Here is a 19,429-nt window from a genome sequence, read left to right as displayed (position 1 = left end):
TTTACAGCTAGAATAGAAGAAGTTGAGGATCTTGACCACTGGGAAAGACTACAATCCCTAAAACTATATAGTCTAGAAAGGAGAAGAGAACGCTACATGATAATTCAGGCATGGAAACAGATAGAAGGAATTACCGAAAACATCATGGAGCTAAAAATATCAGAAAGAGCAAGCAGAGGTAGATTAATAGTGCCCAAAACTATACCAGGAAACTAAGGAAAGCACACAGGACATTAATCCACAACGCACCAGCATCGACAATGCAGCGTCTATTCAATGCGTTGCCAGCTCATCTGAGGAATATATCAGGTGTGAGCTAAGATGTTTAAGAATAAGCTCGACAAATATCTAAGCGGCATCCCAGACCATTGAAGATTGGAAGATGCAAAATATACCGGAAGATGCATTAGCAATTCTCTGGTAGACATTAGAGGTACCTCACACTGGGGGACCTGGGGCAACCCGAACAAGATGTAAGGTCTGTAAGCTCTCTCTCTCTCTCTCTCTCTCTCTCTCTCTCTCTCTCTCTCTCCTCTCTCTCTCTTCATGAGAGAGAAAAATTATTGCAAATAAATTGACTTTTTATAGCGAACTGATTTTTATAGATTAATCACAAATAAAAAATGTAATCCCATCTAAAAAGGCACAAAGTTCATATCCAGCTCTAACACATCTGTAAACAGAAGAGAAGAAATCTGGTTTGATAACACTGAAAAAACAACGCTGACCAGTATGGCTAGACTAGGCACACTAGAATTAAATGATAGGAATAGCCTATAAGGGAAAGATGCAAAGGGTTTTTGCTGTGTGAGAAAGAGAAAGAAAGCTTAGAATATTTCTTACTCTACTACGCAGCATACAATGGTTTTAGAAGTATAGTTGCGTGCAGCAGCCGTTTCAGGTTAATAAGGAGGAATTCATAGCTAATATACTTTTATTTACAGATCTGCTGAATGGGGAAATTGATAATAGGAAGGAATTTATGAACGAATTAAGACATTACAGGAACAAAAAACTTGAATACCAACAAAGGAGGAATAAGACGTGCAAGGGAGCCGTTTTAAAGAGAAATCCTGCCTACTACTACTGCTAAACGCACGTTTTCCAACCAGGCTCTCGATGTAAACTAAACAAACCTTCTTGGGAGTCCAGGAACCTGTAGTTTCTTCTGACGATCTAGTGGTGACAACAAAATGAAATTCTCATATAAGGTAACGAGCTCAGATTAACCTAGGTTTATATAAACACAGACATATACTAGTCATGAAGGAACATTCTTGGTAAATATACGTAGACTTAGGTACTAGCTAGGCTACCGAGCTACGTTTCCATATCCAATCCGCTCTTGAACATAACTAGCCTACTACCTTTTGGCTCCCTTACCTATGCCTTTTGTATGCACAGAACCATTTCACGGTGGCCATCATAGGCTAGTAACATGATGTCCGTTCTCGGCAAATTTTTACAACAGTTCCAACTCCGTTTTTCTGAAGTAGGGTAAAAAACCGTAGGGTCCAGAGTGGACCATGTACGATCAACGTGAACAACCCCCAAAAAAGTACATTATAACACGTCCTGACATCGGAGATGGGCATCAGTCGCGACTTGTTGTTGGTGAGAAATGAAGCTAAAGACTTCTACTCTCCTTTCGAAGTAAGTATATTTTCTCCAAAGTTAGAAATTAAGGCCAAATTTTAAGATTTAAACAGAGGGTAGTGAAATGGGAATACAAGGCAGTCCTAATCTCACCAAAACGCGTTCAACATTTTTAACTCGAAATATTTAGAAGATTGACGCCATCTCGATGTCTACGGAGTCGCTTGTGTTAATAAACTAACCATTTCCTGTGATAAATCCGCACACCACTTGTACCCACAGATGCTGGGGCACTTTCATCACAACAATCAGAAAACGGTCCCTCACCGGCTTGTTTGTTTGTAAGCAACTGTTTTGGTAGAAGAAGATGGTGAAGTGTGCACTTGGATAATTTTTTAAATAAATAGTAAAACATCAATGTTTTACATATTTATGATGAGTAATTTGAAAATATTCGTTATTGAAAAAGTAACTCGATTCTGACTCAAATTTAAGTAATTATTTTTTGGAATTAGAATGTTCTTTTAAGTCCTGTATTATGACGTCACAACATCTTGACTTTCGTACCTATTGTAAATAATTGCTTTACTCAACTTTCTTGCAGAACAGTTTACCAGTTATTCATGCAGATTATCAGCTCTTCATGTAATTGTTATAATCGTAATGCGCATATATATCTTTATTATTTACTTTTTTGATATTTGAAAATGTTTTACTGCCGGATTATCGCCGTAGTGTGACGCAATCGTTTTCGGTCCCTGGGCCTCTGTTTTCGCACCATAAGAAATTATGGGGCCGAATTTGCAATGACCAGAAAGTCGTTAAAAGAGGAAAGTTAGCATTGAGGGGCATATGTTTTGATTGAGAAAAGTACAAATATATTCAATAGCTAGCTTGTAAAAAATACTTGATTACAAAAAACTTGATTGACAACTAAGCAGCATACCTACTTTGGGTTTCAGCGACAGAGCAAGCACGTTTTTGGGCAATACCTATTTCTGTAACGAACACTCGTATCAGAACGAGATTTTACTATAGTACATTACACCCAGTGCCATAATTTATAAGGGTATCGTGAATCACTAATCGTAAAGAATAACGACACTTGTCCTTGTACCAAGAGACAAAAACTCTAGTATCCAGAAATGGATACGAACACGCATAAAAAGCTCCACCTACCCTCTCCCCCCTCCTCCACCGCCACCCCTGTCCTTCTTCCTTTGCCTTCCTTTCTCTCTCTCTCTCTCTCTCTGTTGCCATTCGGTATGTGTTCACCCTCCAAACTGGGTATAAGACTACACACAAAACGTTGAAATTGGTGAAATTAGGCTATGTATTGGAAGTATATATACATAAATATTAAAGCAATTTTATCATTATTGCATTACTATGACAACTAGAATTCATGGAAACAGTTTATAATAATGAATGGGCGTATGTGTGAAGCCCATCCCACACTCAATGTCGGCATGATGATTTTGCCATTCTTAGCATGCAAACATTAAAGGTTACATTTATTTCTGGTATACGGTTATTAAAGAAATTCAAAATACTAATATAGACTGAAATCAATGAAAAGTGCTAGCAAAAACAAAAAAGCAAAAAAAAAAATTTATATAATCCACTTATCCGTAGTCGTTCCTCTATGGTTTTCGGCAGCCAGATGTACAAAAATGTTAGAAACATTTGATTGTATCTACTTTAGAAATATCTGTAATTTTTAGGGGTAATTTGGTTGCAAAAAAGGGATAATATACATGAATTAAATTAAAATTTTTAAATAACAAAGTAAGGTTGAACTAAATAACAAGTAAAGTAAACAATTTAGGGAATAAAACTTTGCAGTTTCGTCGTCTGCTGTTTGTAACTGTGTTTGTGGTGCGTGCGCTTAGGAACCAGGAACAGCAACTTGTTCCAGGTGCTTCCACTTCTTCTCCAGGGCCTATTCGTCGCCGTAAGAATGTCAAGAGGTCGAAGGTTGTGAGCGTTGAGTTGGTGCAGCAAGAGTGTTTGCCTGCCCCTCTCCCTGGTACTTCCAGGAGTTCAACTCTGAGGGGTTCTCATTCCATCCTGAGTGTTTGGGATTCCTCACCAGCATACATTCGTACGTGCCCATTTGTGGCCATGTTAGAGAGTCATCTGTTGAGAGAGTGCGTAGTGATGTCCCTAGAGTTGTGGATGGTTTGTCATGGGAGTTGGTGCTTGGATTCAGCCCAGTCAGGTTAGTTGGTGTTTTGGGCTGTTTGGCTGCTGGTTCTTCCATTAATTTAAACAAGGAAGGCGCTTTAGGTAAGCTTGCACACCTTCTCGTCGTCGGTCTCCGTTGCCGGAGCAAGGGGAGGGAGACACGCAAGAGTTTTTGTCTTCCTATACAGAAGTTGTCGACCTCATTCGTGGATTCAACAATTTGGAGAGTAGGACTTGGGCATCTTACACTCCTTCCTGCTTTGAAGCCTTGCTGGGAGCTATGCAGGATCCCAAGTCCTCGTTTCAACTTCCCTTGTCCGGGCACGTCCAGTCGGTCTTGCATAAGGTTAACGTACGAGGAAAGAGGTGTCGAAGAGTACTATATCTTTGTTCATACGTGAACAAACCTTCGGTCTTAACAATAGGATAATTTCTAGTGCCTAGCTGGATCTGGTTAAAAAGCAGATGAAAGCAAGGAATCTTGTGATATCTGGCAACGCATGTGTAGCTCAGGTGAAACGTGGTCAAAGACCCTGCAACTACCAATACGTCGGTCTTTTCTTTGACCGCCTGGGCGAGAGTCATGTTAACCTCTCTTGGCCTTTTCCCAGTTCATTGCTTGTTTCGCTTGTGCTTAGTGTGTGTGTGTGTGTGTTTGGCTGATTTTATGGCTTCTGCTCCTTCTTGGCCTTGTCGATGTGTGTGCCCCGGAATTCCAGGTTTTCTTTGTTCTCGTTTTTTGGCTTCGGCAGGGACGGACCCCCCACAGTAGGTGTCGTTCTAATTTTTGTACCATAACGAATCCTTGCATGGTATGCTAGGCATGGCCTAAAGAGCGGTGGAAGTCGTTTTATAGCAAGAGAGAACATCGGAGGGTTTCGACTCTTCCTACATGGGAGGGCTTTTTGCCTCTTCCCGGTGCTTCGTCTCCTGCATTATTCAACCCCCATAGTAGCGTTGTTCCGATGTCGCCTTCCTTTTCTTCCATTGATTCATCGCTGGAAGTATCGGGAGGCCACCAGGCTGATGTTTGTAATGTTGGCCCTTCTTCCTTTGGGAGTTAATTTGATTCCCAGGTAGGGGGAGGCTTTTTCATTGTTCTCTTCTCTTCCAGGGGTTGCTAGCGCATTTTATGGAGGTTCACACCCCCCTTCCCGGGCTGGCCAGGCCATCCCCCCTCCTCCTGGCCTCGTCTTCGTGGGTAGCCCAGGTTGGCCATCTTGTATTGCTCCGCCAGTGACTGCTGCCGCTTCTTCAAGTCGGAGAGACACTGTGACGTCAGCCCTGTTGATAATGTCACAGGATCCGTCTCTGTGTATATTCTCCGCCAGTGGTGTCTGCTTCCCCCCTCGCACCGAGGGGAAGCCTTGATGTCACCACCACTTGTGACGTCACTCCCATCGATGACGTCTCCCAGTCATCTCCTCTGCTCTGCCTCTCTCGGCCGTTACGTCATCCCTGCCGCACAGTTCGCTACATCTCCCTTCCATGTCATCGGAGCCTTCTCTGGCGCATCAGTCTGAGGTTATATGCCAGGCAGTGCTTCAGAAGTTGGACTTTGTTTTGGATGTCAAGTTCGCTGCCTTATCAGTTGGGAGGACTGGTAGGAAACGTGTTGCTTCGTCCCCGCCTCCTGCGAAGAGATCGCATAAGAAACCAGTGCTGGTCTGTGTTTATTGCTAAGATAGCTTCTGACAGGTCTCCACAAGGGTTGGTGAGTGCATCCTCGCTTGCCAGTCTGTTGCAATCCGGGGGGCAAGGCGTTTTCATATATGGCTCAACTCAATGCTAATTTATGGGGTAACCTTCTGATTAGATGAGATGCGGCTTTGCCTAGGATGGAGAGATCACTTGACACGGAGTCCTTGCTGGCATTGAGGAACAGAGATCTGTTGGAGTCCCAATATTTGTTTCCTCGGACAGAGCTCGAGAATGCGATAGACTGGTGCCGGGCTGACACCAAAGACAGACTGGTGCAACAGGCCGTGTCCAAGTCGGAGTCTTGTCCTCGGAGACGTCCGGCTCCTCCTCCCCCTGTTCAGCAGCAGTCAAGGAGATCGTCGCCTGGTAGGCTGTCAAGGACTTCGAGTTCAGCAGGGCTTTCCCGTTTGACTCGGCCTAGGTCAGAGGATCAACTCCCCTTTCGCTCTCTTTCCTTTAAGCCAAGAAGGGGCCCAAGGGGCAGAGGTAAAGGGGCCCATTGGTAGGTTAAGCGCCTCTCCCTCTCCTGCACCATGGGTTGTGGGGATGCCTGGCTGGCCATTGGGCTAAGTGGCAGAGTTATGGGGCAAAGAAGTGGGTTGTAGATGTCCTTCAGGTGGGGTACCTACTGCCTTTCGACTTCTCTCCTCCTCTGTCGGACAAGCCGCAGCTCAGGAAGATCCTCCAGATTCTCTGAAGTTCTTGGCTCTTCAGGAGGAAGTGGAGAAAATGCTGGACAAGGATGCGAAAGAGGAAGTGGTGTGTCCGTCCCCAGGCTTTACAATCACATCTTGGTGCCCAAGGCGTCGGGAGGATGGAGGCCTGAGATCAACTTATCCACCTTGAATCACTTCATTAGGAAAACACGGTTCAAGATGGAAACCTCGCTCTCAGCGTTGGCAGCCGTGAGGAAAGGCGACTTCATGCTGTCGATAGATTTCAGGGACCCATACTTCCATATCCCTGTTCATCCGACATCCAGGAAGTTCCTTCACTTCTCTCTCAGAGACAAGGTCTGCGAGTTCAAAGTCTTGTGCTTTGGGCTGACGACAGCCCCCAAGTGTTCACAAGGGTTTTCTCTCTCGTGTCAAGTTGGGCCCATGCTCAGGGGATCCGTTTGCTGAGGTACCTTGACGATTGGTTAGTCTTGGCAGTTTCCAGGGAAAAGCTGCTGAGGGACAGGGATCGTCTACTTCGGTTCTGTCTGGATCTGGGCATATTAGTCAACCAGGAAAAGTCGAACCTCGTACCCAGTCAAAGGATTCTCTACCTGGGCATGGTCATCGATACGACAATGGCAAAAGTTTTCCCAACGGATCAGAGATTGGAGAAGTTGCGGGTGGTGGCGCGCAACTTCCTGTCAGAATCACATCAGTCAGCTCATCAGTGGCAGGTTCTTCTGGGAGTGTTGTCTTCCCTGGAGAAGCTGGTCCCTCATGGGCATCTTTATCTTTGGTCTCTGCAATAGAGACTGGGAGACTTCTGGTCTCTGGCGGGGGACTCACCCCTGTTAATGGTTCCTCTGTTTTTGGAAGTGAGAGAAGACCTTCGTTGGTGGTTGGACGACCAGAATCTGTTGGAGGGTGTCCCTCTGCGTTCTCTTCCACCGGACTTCCTTCTATTCTTGGACGCCTCCCTCGCAGGTTGGGGGGCTCATTTAGGCGGCCTCATCGCTTCAGGCGTTTGGAGTTTGGAGGACAAGCAGCAACATATCAACGTCTTGGAGTTGAAGGCAGCCTTCCTGGGTCTGAAGGAGTTTTGGGAGAAGGGAGAAGGTCATTCTGTTGTTCTCATGTTGGACAACACCACGGTGGTAGCCTACGTGAACAAACAGGGAGGCCTGGTTTCTCGTCAACTTCACACCTTGACTGTCAAGGTTCCACCAGTGGGCAGTCAGCAATTTGGTAGAGCTCTCAGCCAGGTATATCCCAGGCAAACGGAATGTGGTCGCAGACAATTCGTGGCCAAGACCCAAAATCCCTCTGTGCATGATGACAGGTTCACTTCGTTTTCCATTCCATCACTGACTGACTTTGTGGGTGGTGATGCTCAAGAGCTTTTGTTGTGGCCTGTCCGGGCCCTGCGTTGCTATCTTAAAAGGACTCGGCACCTTATACCAGGCTGCTGCAGACTTTTTGTTAGCACAGGCCGTACAAAGAAAGAGGTGTCTAAGAATGCTATCTCTTTTTGGATACAGGAAGCCATCAGACAGGCATACTTGACTCTTGATGATTCCATCACCACGTCTGTGCAGGCTAGAGCGCATGACGTTAAGGGTATTGATCCCTCTCTGGCTTTCAAAAAGAACTTGGCTGTACATAGAGTGCTGAGCACTGGTACTTGGTTACGCCAGTCCATGTTCACCTCTTTCTATCTTAAGGATGTTGCCCACAGATCTATGGACAAGTTTTCCCTGGGTCCTGTGGTGGCTGCCCAACAGGTTGATCTTACCTAAGATGATTGTGTGGATGCGAGAATGAGGGAGTTGGCTGGTCTCCTTCTTTCTCTTGTACCTTTCCTTCTTCCTTCGGGCGGGTTAAGGAATAGACACGTCATTTGCTGGACTGGTCTGATACAGATGAGTAAGGTAGTCATACTGATAGTGTGGTTGTGTAATATACAAATATCCTACCCTCTATTCAGTAGCATATGCTGCACTCCTTGGCAAGGAGGGGTTGGGAGTAATGCAAACCCTGGTGTATTGGTTTGCTATTGGACAGTCAAAGTTTCTCTTTGGTTACCTGTACAATTGTTCTCCAATTTATCATTGTACGTCACTCAGGGTCTGAGTGGTTAGATATCAATTTATCTAGTTTCTCAACGGGCATCATTCTCTCTCCAGAAATCATTTCTTCTGGAAGCTGGACTGGTGGGTAGGCCCCCAGCCAGTCTAGGATGTCTTGTACCTCCCTCCAAGTATAAGTCTATCCTATTGTTAAGACCGAAGGTTTGTTCGCGTATGAACACATGACAAATTTTCTAAGACAATTTGTATTTTTCATAGCTACAAACCTGAGGTGTTAATGTTAAACTGCCCACTTCTAGCTGCCCATCTATTTTAAGACATCCTGAGTTGGGAAAGACTGGACCACGCTTCCCCCGAGCTATGCATGCGTTGCCAGATATCACAAGATTCCTTGCTTTCATCTGCTTTTTAACCGGATCCAGTTAGTCGCTAGAAATTATCCTATTGTTAAGACCTCAGGTTTGTAGCTATGAAAAATACAAGTTGTCTTAGAAAATTTGTCATTTTTGGATACGGGAGGCCATCAGACAGGCATACTTGACTCTTGATGATTCCACCACCATGTCTGTGCAGGCTAGAGTGCATGACATTAGAGGTATTGGTCTCTCTCTGGCTTTCAAAAAGAACTTGGCTGTACATAGAGTGCTGAGAGCTGGTACTTGTTTGCATCAGTCCACATTCACTTCTTTCTATCTTAAGGACGTTGCCCACAGATCTATGGACACGTATTCCCTGGGTCCTGTGGTGGCTGTCCAACAGGTTTTGTAACTCATCATTGCCCTTAATAGGGCACTTTTGTATCTTATCTAAGATAATTGTGTGGATGAGAGAATGAGTGATTTTGCTGGTCTCTTTCTTTCTCTTGTACCTTTCCTTCCTTCGGGCGGGTTATGGAATTAAGCACGTCATTCGCTGGACTGGTCTGATACAGTTGATAGTGTGGTTGCTTGGTATACAAATATCCAACCCTCCATTTGGTAGCATATGCTCCGCTCCTTGGCAAGAGAGAATTGGGAGTGGTAACAAACCCAGTTGTGTTGGTTTGACTGTAAAGTTTCTATTTGGTTCCCTATGTAATGATTCTCCCATGTATCATTGTACATCGCTCAGTGTCTATGTGGTTAGATATCAGTTTATCTAGCTTCTCACGTGCTTCCGTCCCTCTCTGGAAGTACAGGCAGTCCCCGGGTTACGACGGGTTCGGCTTACGATGTTCTGAGGTTAGGGCGCTTTTCAATTATATTCATCAGAAATTATTTCCAGGGTTACAACGCATGTTCCAGGGTTACGATGCCTACAACGCTCATCTGGCACAAGAAATATGACATTAAAAATGCAAAATAATTAATATTTGAAGGTTTATTTGATGCAAAATGCAATAAGAATGCAGTTTACATAGTTTTTAATGCACCCAAAGCATTAAAAGTAAGGTTTTCTTAGGATTTTTGGTGATGTTCCGGCTTACGACGATTTTCGGGTTACAACGCCTCTCAAGAACGGAACCCCGTCGTAACCCGGGGACTGCCCGGTCTGTCCCCGGGTTACGACTGGTTCGGCTTACGACGTTCTGAGGTTAAGGCGCTTTTCAATTATATTCATCAGAAATTATTTCCAGGGTTACGACGCCTACAATGCTGATCTGGCACAAGAAATATGACACCAAAAATGCAAAATAATCATTATTTGATGGGTTTTTTTTAAGGAAAAATGCAATAACAATGCAGTTTACCTAGTTTTCAATGCACCCAAAGCATTTAAAGTAAGGTTTTCATATGATTTTTGACGATGTTCCGGCTTATAACGATTTTCGGCTTACAACGCGTCTCTAGGACGGAACCCCCGTCGTAACCGGGGGACTGTCTGTATATGGTCAATAGAAAAATCCATGAATAGGGGAGTCCACAAATAGCAGGGTTAGACTGTACTGCTCTATGAAAAAATCTGCAACAAAATGAAATGCGTAAAAGTGAAACGTGTAAAAACTGGGAGCCACAGTAAAGGTTTGTCTCGCAAGATGCAGTGTGTTCCCAGAACACAGCGGTACTCTCAAAGTGCACAAGCAGGTGTTCGAACAGCAACATAACAGCGTTCGCGAACACTCAGGAAGTGGGTCTCGCAGGACGTAGATAGTAGGAATCCACCAATACCTACCAAATTTTTGGCCGATACCGATACCTGTTACCTCCATATTACTGTTATTTAGGAGAATATATATTGTTACTAAAATCATTCTTGTTCTCTGGTTATTGTATTTTGAAGGTTCATAAGTTGAGAGGTTTATTACATAATGGGGTTATATAACCAATTTCAAAGCCATAAATTTTATTTAATCACTTTATTACTTGGATACAGTTTGGCTTATATTATGGCTACCATTGGAAGACTTTTAACAATTCAGGTGCAATATGAAATCACTAATATATACTAGTACAGGCGGTCCCCGGGTTACGACGGTTCCGGCTTACGACGTTCCGAGGTTACGACGCTTTTCCTTAAATATTCAATGGAAAAATCCGTCCTGGGTTACGACGCTTGTTCCGAGGTTACGACGCTGACGCTTCCGACGCTCCGAGTTAACGACGCTTTTAAAAAACGCATACTATGATAAAAATTCTTTATAGTTTAGCACAGTATTAATAAAAATAAGTTTCTGGTTAGATTACAACAAAAATTTTGAGATTATGATGATTTTCGACACTTTTTATGTTGTATTTTTCTATGTTTTTTAGTGACGCCTCATATGCGGAACTAGTTTCCGAGCGAATGAATCATACTAGTTTACATATAACAGTCCAAAAGCGCAAATAATGAAAAATCATTGCTTGTTTCCAGTAATTAATAACAAAACGAAGTTTCTGGTTAGATTACAACGCAAATTCCAAGTATCCAAAGAGAGACATTATCCAGTAATTTGATCAGAGAGAGAGAGAGAGAGAGAGAGAGAGAGAGAGAGAGAGAGAGAGAGAGAGAGAGAGAGAGAGAGGCGTCTTCCGACGCTCCGAGTTAAGGACAGAGAAGTGTTCGTTTCGTTAAACGGTTTGAGATTATGATGATTTTCGACAACTTTTTTATGTTGTATTTTTCTATGTTTTTTAGTGACGCCTCATATGCGGAACTAGTTTCCGAGCGAATGAATACATACAAGTTTACATATAACAGTCCAAAAGCGCAAATAATGAAAAAATCATTGCTTGTTTCCAGTAATAATAACAAAACTAATTTTTTGGTTAGATTACAACGCAAATTCCAAGTATCCAAAGAGAGACATTATCCAGTAATTTGATCAGAGAGAGAGAGAGAGAGAGAGAGAGAGAGAGAGATAAGAGAGAGAGAGAGTTAGAGAGAGAGAGAGAGAGGCGTTCTTGTTCGCTCCGAGTTAAGGACAGAGAAGTGTTCGTTTCGTTAAACGGCCTCTGACTCATGCCAGTAAATGTTTTGGTTGATAACTAATAATAGTCAAGCCTATTTAAAGATACGTTTACTTTAATTAGTCTATATGATACGTAAATAGTAATCAACTGTTCTTGTAGCCCTCAATATTAGGCAAAATCGAAGTATCCAAAGAGAGACATTATCCAGTACGTAATTTGATCAGAGAGAGAGAGAGAGAGAGAGAGAGAGAGAGAGAGAGAGAGAGAGAGAGACGCTTTGGCAACAATGGTCTCGGGGGTTTTTATAGCTTCCTTCTGCTTGATGATCGTGGGATATTGTAGAAGGATTTCGACCATACAGTACTCGTTTGCCAAATCGACGATACGAACGCCACATTCATGCTTTGCTATAATTTCATGTTTTGCTTCCATCGAAATCATTTTCTTGGGTTTTTTCTTATCACCTGCTTTGTCTTTAGCTTTGAGACCCATGGTTAATAATGAAATAGACAAAATAACACGAAAAATAGGCGCAAATACAACGAACTAAACAACGACGTGTTAACATGCAGCACCAACAAAACAAACAGACTGAACGCCATTTATCGTCGCCTATACAACTAAACACTCATCGCAAAATCGTATCTCAAATATTTCGTTTGTATATCAAAGCTGTATTTTCGCAAATTTTCTGTTATATCTCAAAACATTCGTATATTAGGGCAATCGTATGTCAAGTTTCAATGTAATTTGATCAGAGAGAGAGAGAGAGAGAGAGGAGAGAGAGAGACGCTTTGGCAACAATGGTCTCGGGGATTGACGTAACGTTTATTTTCTGAACAGATAGGACAGAGAAGTGTTCGTTTCATTAAACGGCCTCTGACTCATGGCAGGAAATGTTTTGTTGATACTAATATATAAGCCTATTTAAAGATACATTTACTTTAATTAGTCTATATGATACGTAAAGTAATCAGTGTTCTTGTAGCCCTCAAGATTTTGCAAAATCACTCAGGTTGTCATAAAACTTCAAGAATGTAGTGTCCCAGAGGATTACAATAGTTTTTACTTTTCCAAGAACATGCATTCTTTTCCTATAAAAATCCGGTTGTACATAAAACTTCAAAGAATGTAGTGTCACCAGAGGATACAATAGTTTTTTGTTTTTTTTTTTTTACCATTCAAGAACCATGATTCTTTATGAAAATAACTCCAGGTTGTACATAAAACTACAGGAAACAACATGTAGTGTAACCAAAGGATTACAAGTAAGGGTTTTTATAACTTTTTATTATGTTTTAAGACATATTTCCAGTGTCGTCCGTCTTACGACGATTTCGGCTTACGACGCGTCTCAAGAACGGAACCCCCACGTCGTAACCCGGGGACTGCCTGTACTTTTATTCTGAGGTTTAATGTATATATTGGCTAGAAACAGTTAACAGACTCATTTATTTAGATTATGAAAGGTCCTGGTAATGGAAGGGTTAATCCTTTGCCTCATTACAATACATAAATTGGTTCTATTAAGTATAAATCCCAAGAAAAAAGCACAAATCCCTTTGCAAGTTCCAACTCATACTGGACTTGAACTATCTGAACTAAGTTAGAATTATCATTTTATTAAAAATAATATTCAACATAATTATCCTTGAAATGAAAAGTGGGACAGAAAATTGATATGCCAGCTAGGCAGCTACTTTGCAAATTGTATATGAGAAAAAGAAAAGCACCCTGCATTTATAATTTTTTGTAATCAGGGTTTAGTAACTTCAAATTGTAATTAAGAAATGCTGAGTCTAATGACCAAGTATTGGCTGGTATCGGCCAGGAATTCACCGATACTGATGCCACAAAAACTAGCTTATATGTACCACCGATAACGATACTTGGGCATATCCCTAGTAGGTAGGTTCAACAAAACTTCAAATTAGCCACAAAAGCTTTCAGGGGGCATCACACACAGGTGCGTATGCAGTACAGGTTTTCAGTCGGCAATCTCAACAGTGCGTAGGGGTGGCACAAAAATGTTTGTAGGTGGTTGAGTTATGGCACGGGAACTAACAGTGCTTTCCAGACACTTGACAATAGGGTCCCTAAAGGACAAAACAAACAGGAGCCCTCCCTCCTTCCCTTTCATGGACTTAAGGTTATAAATGAATTGAGCTCTTTTGCATTGTTGTACCTATTGCACCCCGATACTGGGCAGAGTTAGCCACCTACAGAAACAATAGAAGTGCTACTATGATTTTTTAACTTAGGCTGCTATGTGAGTGGAAACCATAGTTATGTAATTACTTGGTAAGTAGTTTATATGAAACTTAATTTTATCATGAAAATAGCATATTTTCCAAAGTGGAATTTTTTTTTCATCAATTTATTTTACTTATGCCTGCTATGTAGTATATAAATGTTCTGCTTTACTTTCTATTTTCAGTTTTCCAACCTTATCGGTACAGTGTACAGGAAGGGTAGTTTAATATTCTCTTCAGATGGGAATTCAGTTTTATGCCCAGTTGGTAATAAGATTTCCGTTTTTGATCTGCGCAACAATAGATCGCATACCTTACCAGTTGAGGCCAGATTCAATTATACTACATTAGCCCTATCTCCAAATGGTCTTATACTTATTGCTGCTGTTGAAGGTAAGCCTTTTTTATAAATTAAAGTATTTTCATTTTTAATTATTTGTAATGAATCCTGCCTACTGTTAAAAGTTAGATTATATCTTCTCCCCATTAGGTGCGATCGCCGTTGAAAATAAAACACAATGCTTGGGTTCGCTATTTATTGCTGATTTTATCCTGTACAGTATTGTGCTTGTTTCAAGTAGAGATGAAAGCATTAGGCTGTATTGGAAAGAGTTTGTGGAAACCAAATGTTTTGGCTGTGTGTGGTGGTCATGTGTACATTAGCCTAGTTGTTGAGGCCTGCGTGTGGTTGTCTTGAGGTGAAGATAATGAGTGATCTGATGAGAAGGCATTTCCTCCAGCCACACTTTCCCCTTGAAGTTACTCAATTACCAACAGGACACCTGGTTTAGCAAGGCAAAAAACACAATCTCTAACACATTTACTCACCTGGAAACTTGACACAATCAGGGCGAGAAGCTGTGCTTTCAATATGGTATGGCCGTCAAAAAAAAAAAAAAAAAAACTCCAGGAGCAACCCAAAAATTGCAAACACCAACACTGTCACTAACAAACCGCTCATCCAACACAAAAAACGAAACAAGCACCAAGACTACACACCAGCTCACAAACATCAGATACAACAAATCGCTCACCAACTCGACAACCACAGACAGACACAAGCTTGACAGAAGAGAAGTCAGTTACTGAATACCCAGCTCATGTGAAAAACACACAGACGACTCTACAGACTGAATACCTCTCACTCCGAATGACTTCTTTGACTGACTGCTCCTCACTCCGAATGCCTACACTGACTGACTGCTTCTCAACGAGCCAACACACCTGCCAAACAAGCAGTTCACTTGTCAACCACCCATTCATCATTCTCTCTCTCTCTCTCTCTCTCTCTCTCTCTCTCTCTCTCTCTCTCTCTCTCTCTCTCTCTCTCTCTCTCTCTCTCTCACAAGCAACCCTTAAGAATGTTGTCAAATGCAACAAATTTATAAATTCCCCCATAATACAAGGGTTTTTGCAGGTGCCTCAATGAAGAGAGCCTTGAATTCACTGCACTTTCAATACCAAAAGGGCAGTATGAGTTTACACAGATGCCTTTTGGTTTGTCAGATAGTCCTAAATTTTACAAGGTTAGTAAATACAGTTTTGCACAGGTTATTTGGGAAGTCCGTGTTTGTATACATGGATGATACACTGATTGCCACACACTTCATAGAGGAACATAGAGGAACATTTAGAAGTTCTTAATGGAGTTCTTAGAAGACCTAGGTTAGCTGGTTTGAAAATTAAGTCAGCCAAATGGGATTTCTTAAAGAAGCAGATTGCATATTTAGGTCAGGTCATATCTTAAGGGAAGTTCGAGTAAAGTAAATGATGATTAAAGTCAAAAAGCAATTACAGATTTTTCCTGCCTGAGCAAAGACAAGTCGGGTCAATTATTCGGGCATGGCTGGGTTTCTTCTTTAGTTTTGTGAAGGGTTTTTATATTTTTGGCAGCTTCTTTAACAGACGTCTTAAGGGATGATGTAGTTTTCTGGGGGGAGTTGCAACAATTAGCTTTTCAGAAAGTTGAAGATGCGTTAATGGATCCTAGTCCTGAAATTTCTGGATTTCAGGGTACATTTCACACTAGTGACAGATACCAGTCAGGATGTATACTCATAGAGGATGAATCAGGCTTGTTGCTTGGTACTTCTTAGGCAGTGGAAAGACCTTTATTATTGTGGTTGGGCGTTAGAACTCCCCCACTAGGACTTGTGGTGTGGCAGACCTAATCCTGTGGAGTCTATTCTAGATGCTGCTTGTGACATTGCCGGGTGCAGCTCAGGTCCAACACAATTACAGGACTCCTGTGTGCTGCATGGCCGCCCAGTGCTGCCTTTACTTGGTACTGAGCAAAACCAACCTTTGACCCAAACCACAGTGCCAGCCCCAGTGGGTGACTTGGATTGGCCTTGATCTGCCGATAACCTGGTGGTAATGGAACCCTTATTAGTAAACCATTACCATTAATATAATTTATCTAGCCCTAAATCCCCAAAAACCGCACCAAAAGTTTACCACATTGGCAACCCTGTTACCATCCTATTCTGTCCGCTAGTTGGCAACGCTGTCGTTGGACAGTTAGAGATGCGGGATTTTTTATATAGTGTTGTTCATCTGTTATGTAATTGTGTATACAGGCAGTCCCCGGTTTACGACGCTTGCGGGTTACGGCATTCCAAGTTTACGATACTTTTCAATTATATTCATCAGAAATTATTTCTGGCTTTACGGCTCATATTCCAGGGTTATGGCGCCCATGATGAAAGAAATATTACTTTAAGAAGGCAACTAATCAATATTTGATGGTGTTTTCAATGAAAATATCAATGAAATGCAGTTTACATAGTTTTCAGTATACACCCAAAGCATTAAAAGTAAGGTTTTCTTAGGATTTATGATGATTCTCAACAATGTTCTGCTTTATGATGATTTTCGGCTTTTGTCTCATCTCAAAAAAACAGAAACTCTGTCGAAACTGGGGGAAACTGCCTGTAATTGGTGTTTATATTGTGTTTGATATATTATGATCATGCAAACCTACAAATTACAATTGCCAAAGAATTCGGGCCCCAGGGTGCAAGGTAAAAGATGCGGCAACTTCCACTCTGGCTTTGAAGTTGATCCTCGCGCCCTTGGCTCCTTTTGCGGAGGGTGTGAGTGTATTAGTGATAACTTGTACCGAGTATTGTGACTGGTATCCAGAGCAGTAGGGGAAGTTTGTCAGGAAAAGGAGATAGAGGAAGACACCCAAGGTTTCAGTTGGGGGTAGCACGACCCAACCACGCCTTTGGTTCCCAATTCTTCGTCTTTGTATCTCTCTCCTGACAATCATCCCGTGCTTGCTGCTTCCCCTTTGGGCGAAGCCTCTGCTTTGTCTTCCTCTTCCAAGTTGTTGCGGGAGGAAGAGAGGGGTTCCCCGGGACCTGGGGACCAGGCCAACACTCCTCTGGGGGTCTCTCCTTGCTCTTAAGGGGTATGCTGCCCTTTGAAGCAAATGGGTACCTGTCACTCTGTATGTGAGTGCATTGCTATCAAACCTGAATTGTGCCAGCTCTGCAGTAACTTCCTCTGTGGTTACTACCACTACCTGTACTGTAACTCAGCACAGGTTTGCTTCAGTTCCCACAATGGTCTTCACCCATCACCCCACCCACTCCTTCGGTGGTGATGGGCACACATCCCTATCTGCCAGCGCCTGTTACGTCAGTGCCACTCCCCTGGATTCAGGGTGGCACCTTTGCCTGCTCCTGTCATGCCTCTTTCATCTCTGGTGGTGACTGAGGTTGTGCCTTTGGTTGTTCCTGCTGCTGCTGCTAGTTCCAGACCTGCTCCAGTGCCCTGTCTTGCCATCTGGTGCCCCTCAGGGGATCTGACAGCTCTCCTACGGAAGTTGCCGAAGAAGTCGAAGAAGAAGAGGTCTCACAAGGTGTCGTCTTTTTTGTCATCGTCTGCCACCTCCTCCATTTCCTTTTTGAAGGGTCCATGGCCTAAGAAGAGGAAGGTAGCTTCTCTGCCCCTTAAGAAACCTCATCATGAGGCTACTAAGGGTGTGCCTCCTCCCATCGAGGAAGCAGTTGGTTTTCTCATTGGCTTGCCTGCTCCTTTGGAAGTGGGAACCACAACACTGACCCCAGAGGCCCAGGAGTTCGGACTCCGGTTCTTTTGCCTCTCTGGCTCTAAGGGCTCTGCCTTTGGAACTGGAGCTGTGTTTCCTCCTGTGGGGAGAGTAGATTGGGAGGACTGCACCCTAGAAGGGCTTAAGGGCCCTTTGCCTAGAGATGTGGACACCCCCGAGATACAGAGGACCTTTGTTGAGATCATAGCGCTGATTTGTCAGTACTACAATGTTTTGGGGAAGCAACCACAGCCTCTTCTTTGGGAGACTGCCCCTCTCGTCTCAAATCTTTCTGGGGTCTTACGAAGGAACCCAAAGTTTTGATGGGGCTGCTGTGGTCTGGTCTTGCTGATGGTGTATTGGGCCAAGTAGATAATTTTCATATCTCAGGACAGGCGAATTCACTTTGGTCCAATCGTTCAGACAAGATGCTTCCTCCTCCTCTACTTCCAACAAAACAGGTTGACCCTGACCTAGTCCAACTACGTCCTGGTCTGTCACTGCAGTACCTTACCGCAGAGAGTGTCTCTCTCTCTTGCAGCAAGAAGCAGTGACCCTGGAGGCTATCGCTATGGCAGCTTTCCAGGCAGTCTCCTGGCTAGATCTGTGGTCATTCACAGTATCTAATGTTGCTACCTCTTCTGGAGCTATTGTTCCTGTAGAAGACTCAGCCTTTGGAAGACTTTCCAGCCTGGAGGTAGGGCAATTTCCTACCTGGCCCACCAGATGGAAAACCTGTGGGCAAACCTGGTGTTGAAAAGGAGATACGCTGTCCTCTCTTGGATTGCCAGGTCTGTAGGTCTTGAGTCAGTTTTGACCCTACACAACCAACCTTTGCTGTGTTCTGCCTCTCTCTTCTCTAGAGAACAGGTAGATGCTACAGTGGACAAAGACTGTCTTGTTCACTAGGCAGTGGCAAAGACCTCTGGGCCTTCGTATTCCACTGCGGCTAGACCTTCAATTCTAGTTAGCCCTTCCTTGGCCCCTAAGAAGTCTAGTTCTTCAAAGGGCACACCCAACCTTTTTCTTTTCCTTCGAAGGGGGCACAGTCACACCCCTTTCAGCCCTCCTTCCCGTCAGTAAAGGGGGTTAAGGGAAAGAAGAAGGGGAAACACTAGGGGTGGCATTCCCCTCCAGCTGCTGCCACTGGTGGTGGGTTGCCTGTCAAGCCATTGGGCAACATGGCAGTGATATGGAGCAGAGACCTGGGTAGTAGATGTTCTTTGGGAAGGATATCTCCTACCCTTTGAGAGTCCACTACCCCTCACCAACCATCCGGTCTTTTTGAAGTCGTATCTCAAGAGGTTCTCAGAAGTATCTGGCACTATCACAAGAAATGCAGAAGATGCTGAGCAAGGATGCTGTGGAAGTTGTGTTGGTCCAGTCTCCATGGTTTTACAGCTGGTTCTTTCTTGTAGATCAGACTTTGGGGGGCTGGATCCCAGTCATAGACCTCATTCCCTTGAACCGATTCGTTCGCCAAACTTAGTCAAGATGGAAATAACACGAACAGTGCTCG

General features: G+C 43.3%; 1 protein-coding gene across 1 annotated transcript in view; it reads left to right on the top strand.

Annotated features, from left to right (window-relative positions):
- Nucleotides 1-1,054: 1,054 nt before the first annotated feature.
- The window catches only part of LOC135195086 (periodic tryptophan protein 2 homolog), a 351,391-nt gene continuing 333,016 nt past the window's right edge, over nt 1,055-19,429 (top strand). The window contains 2 exon segments of the mRNA XM_064221465.1: nt 1,055-1,211; nt 14,039-14,246. Of these exon segments, the coding sequence (XP_064077535.1) occupies nt 1,194-1,211; nt 14,039-14,246 (226 nt within the window). The 5' untranslated portion in view covers nt 1,055-1,193.

This window comes from Macrobrachium nipponense, chromosome 15 (genome assembly GCF_015104395.2).
Source record: "Macrobrachium nipponense isolate FS-2020 chromosome 15, ASM1510439v2, whole genome shotgun sequence".
Taxonomy (NCBI): domain Eukaryota; kingdom Metazoa; phylum Arthropoda; class Malacostraca; order Decapoda; family Palaemonidae; genus Macrobrachium; species Macrobrachium nipponense.
Note: the sequence above shows the minus strand (reverse complement) of the source record. Positions and strands in the feature narration are given on the sequence as shown.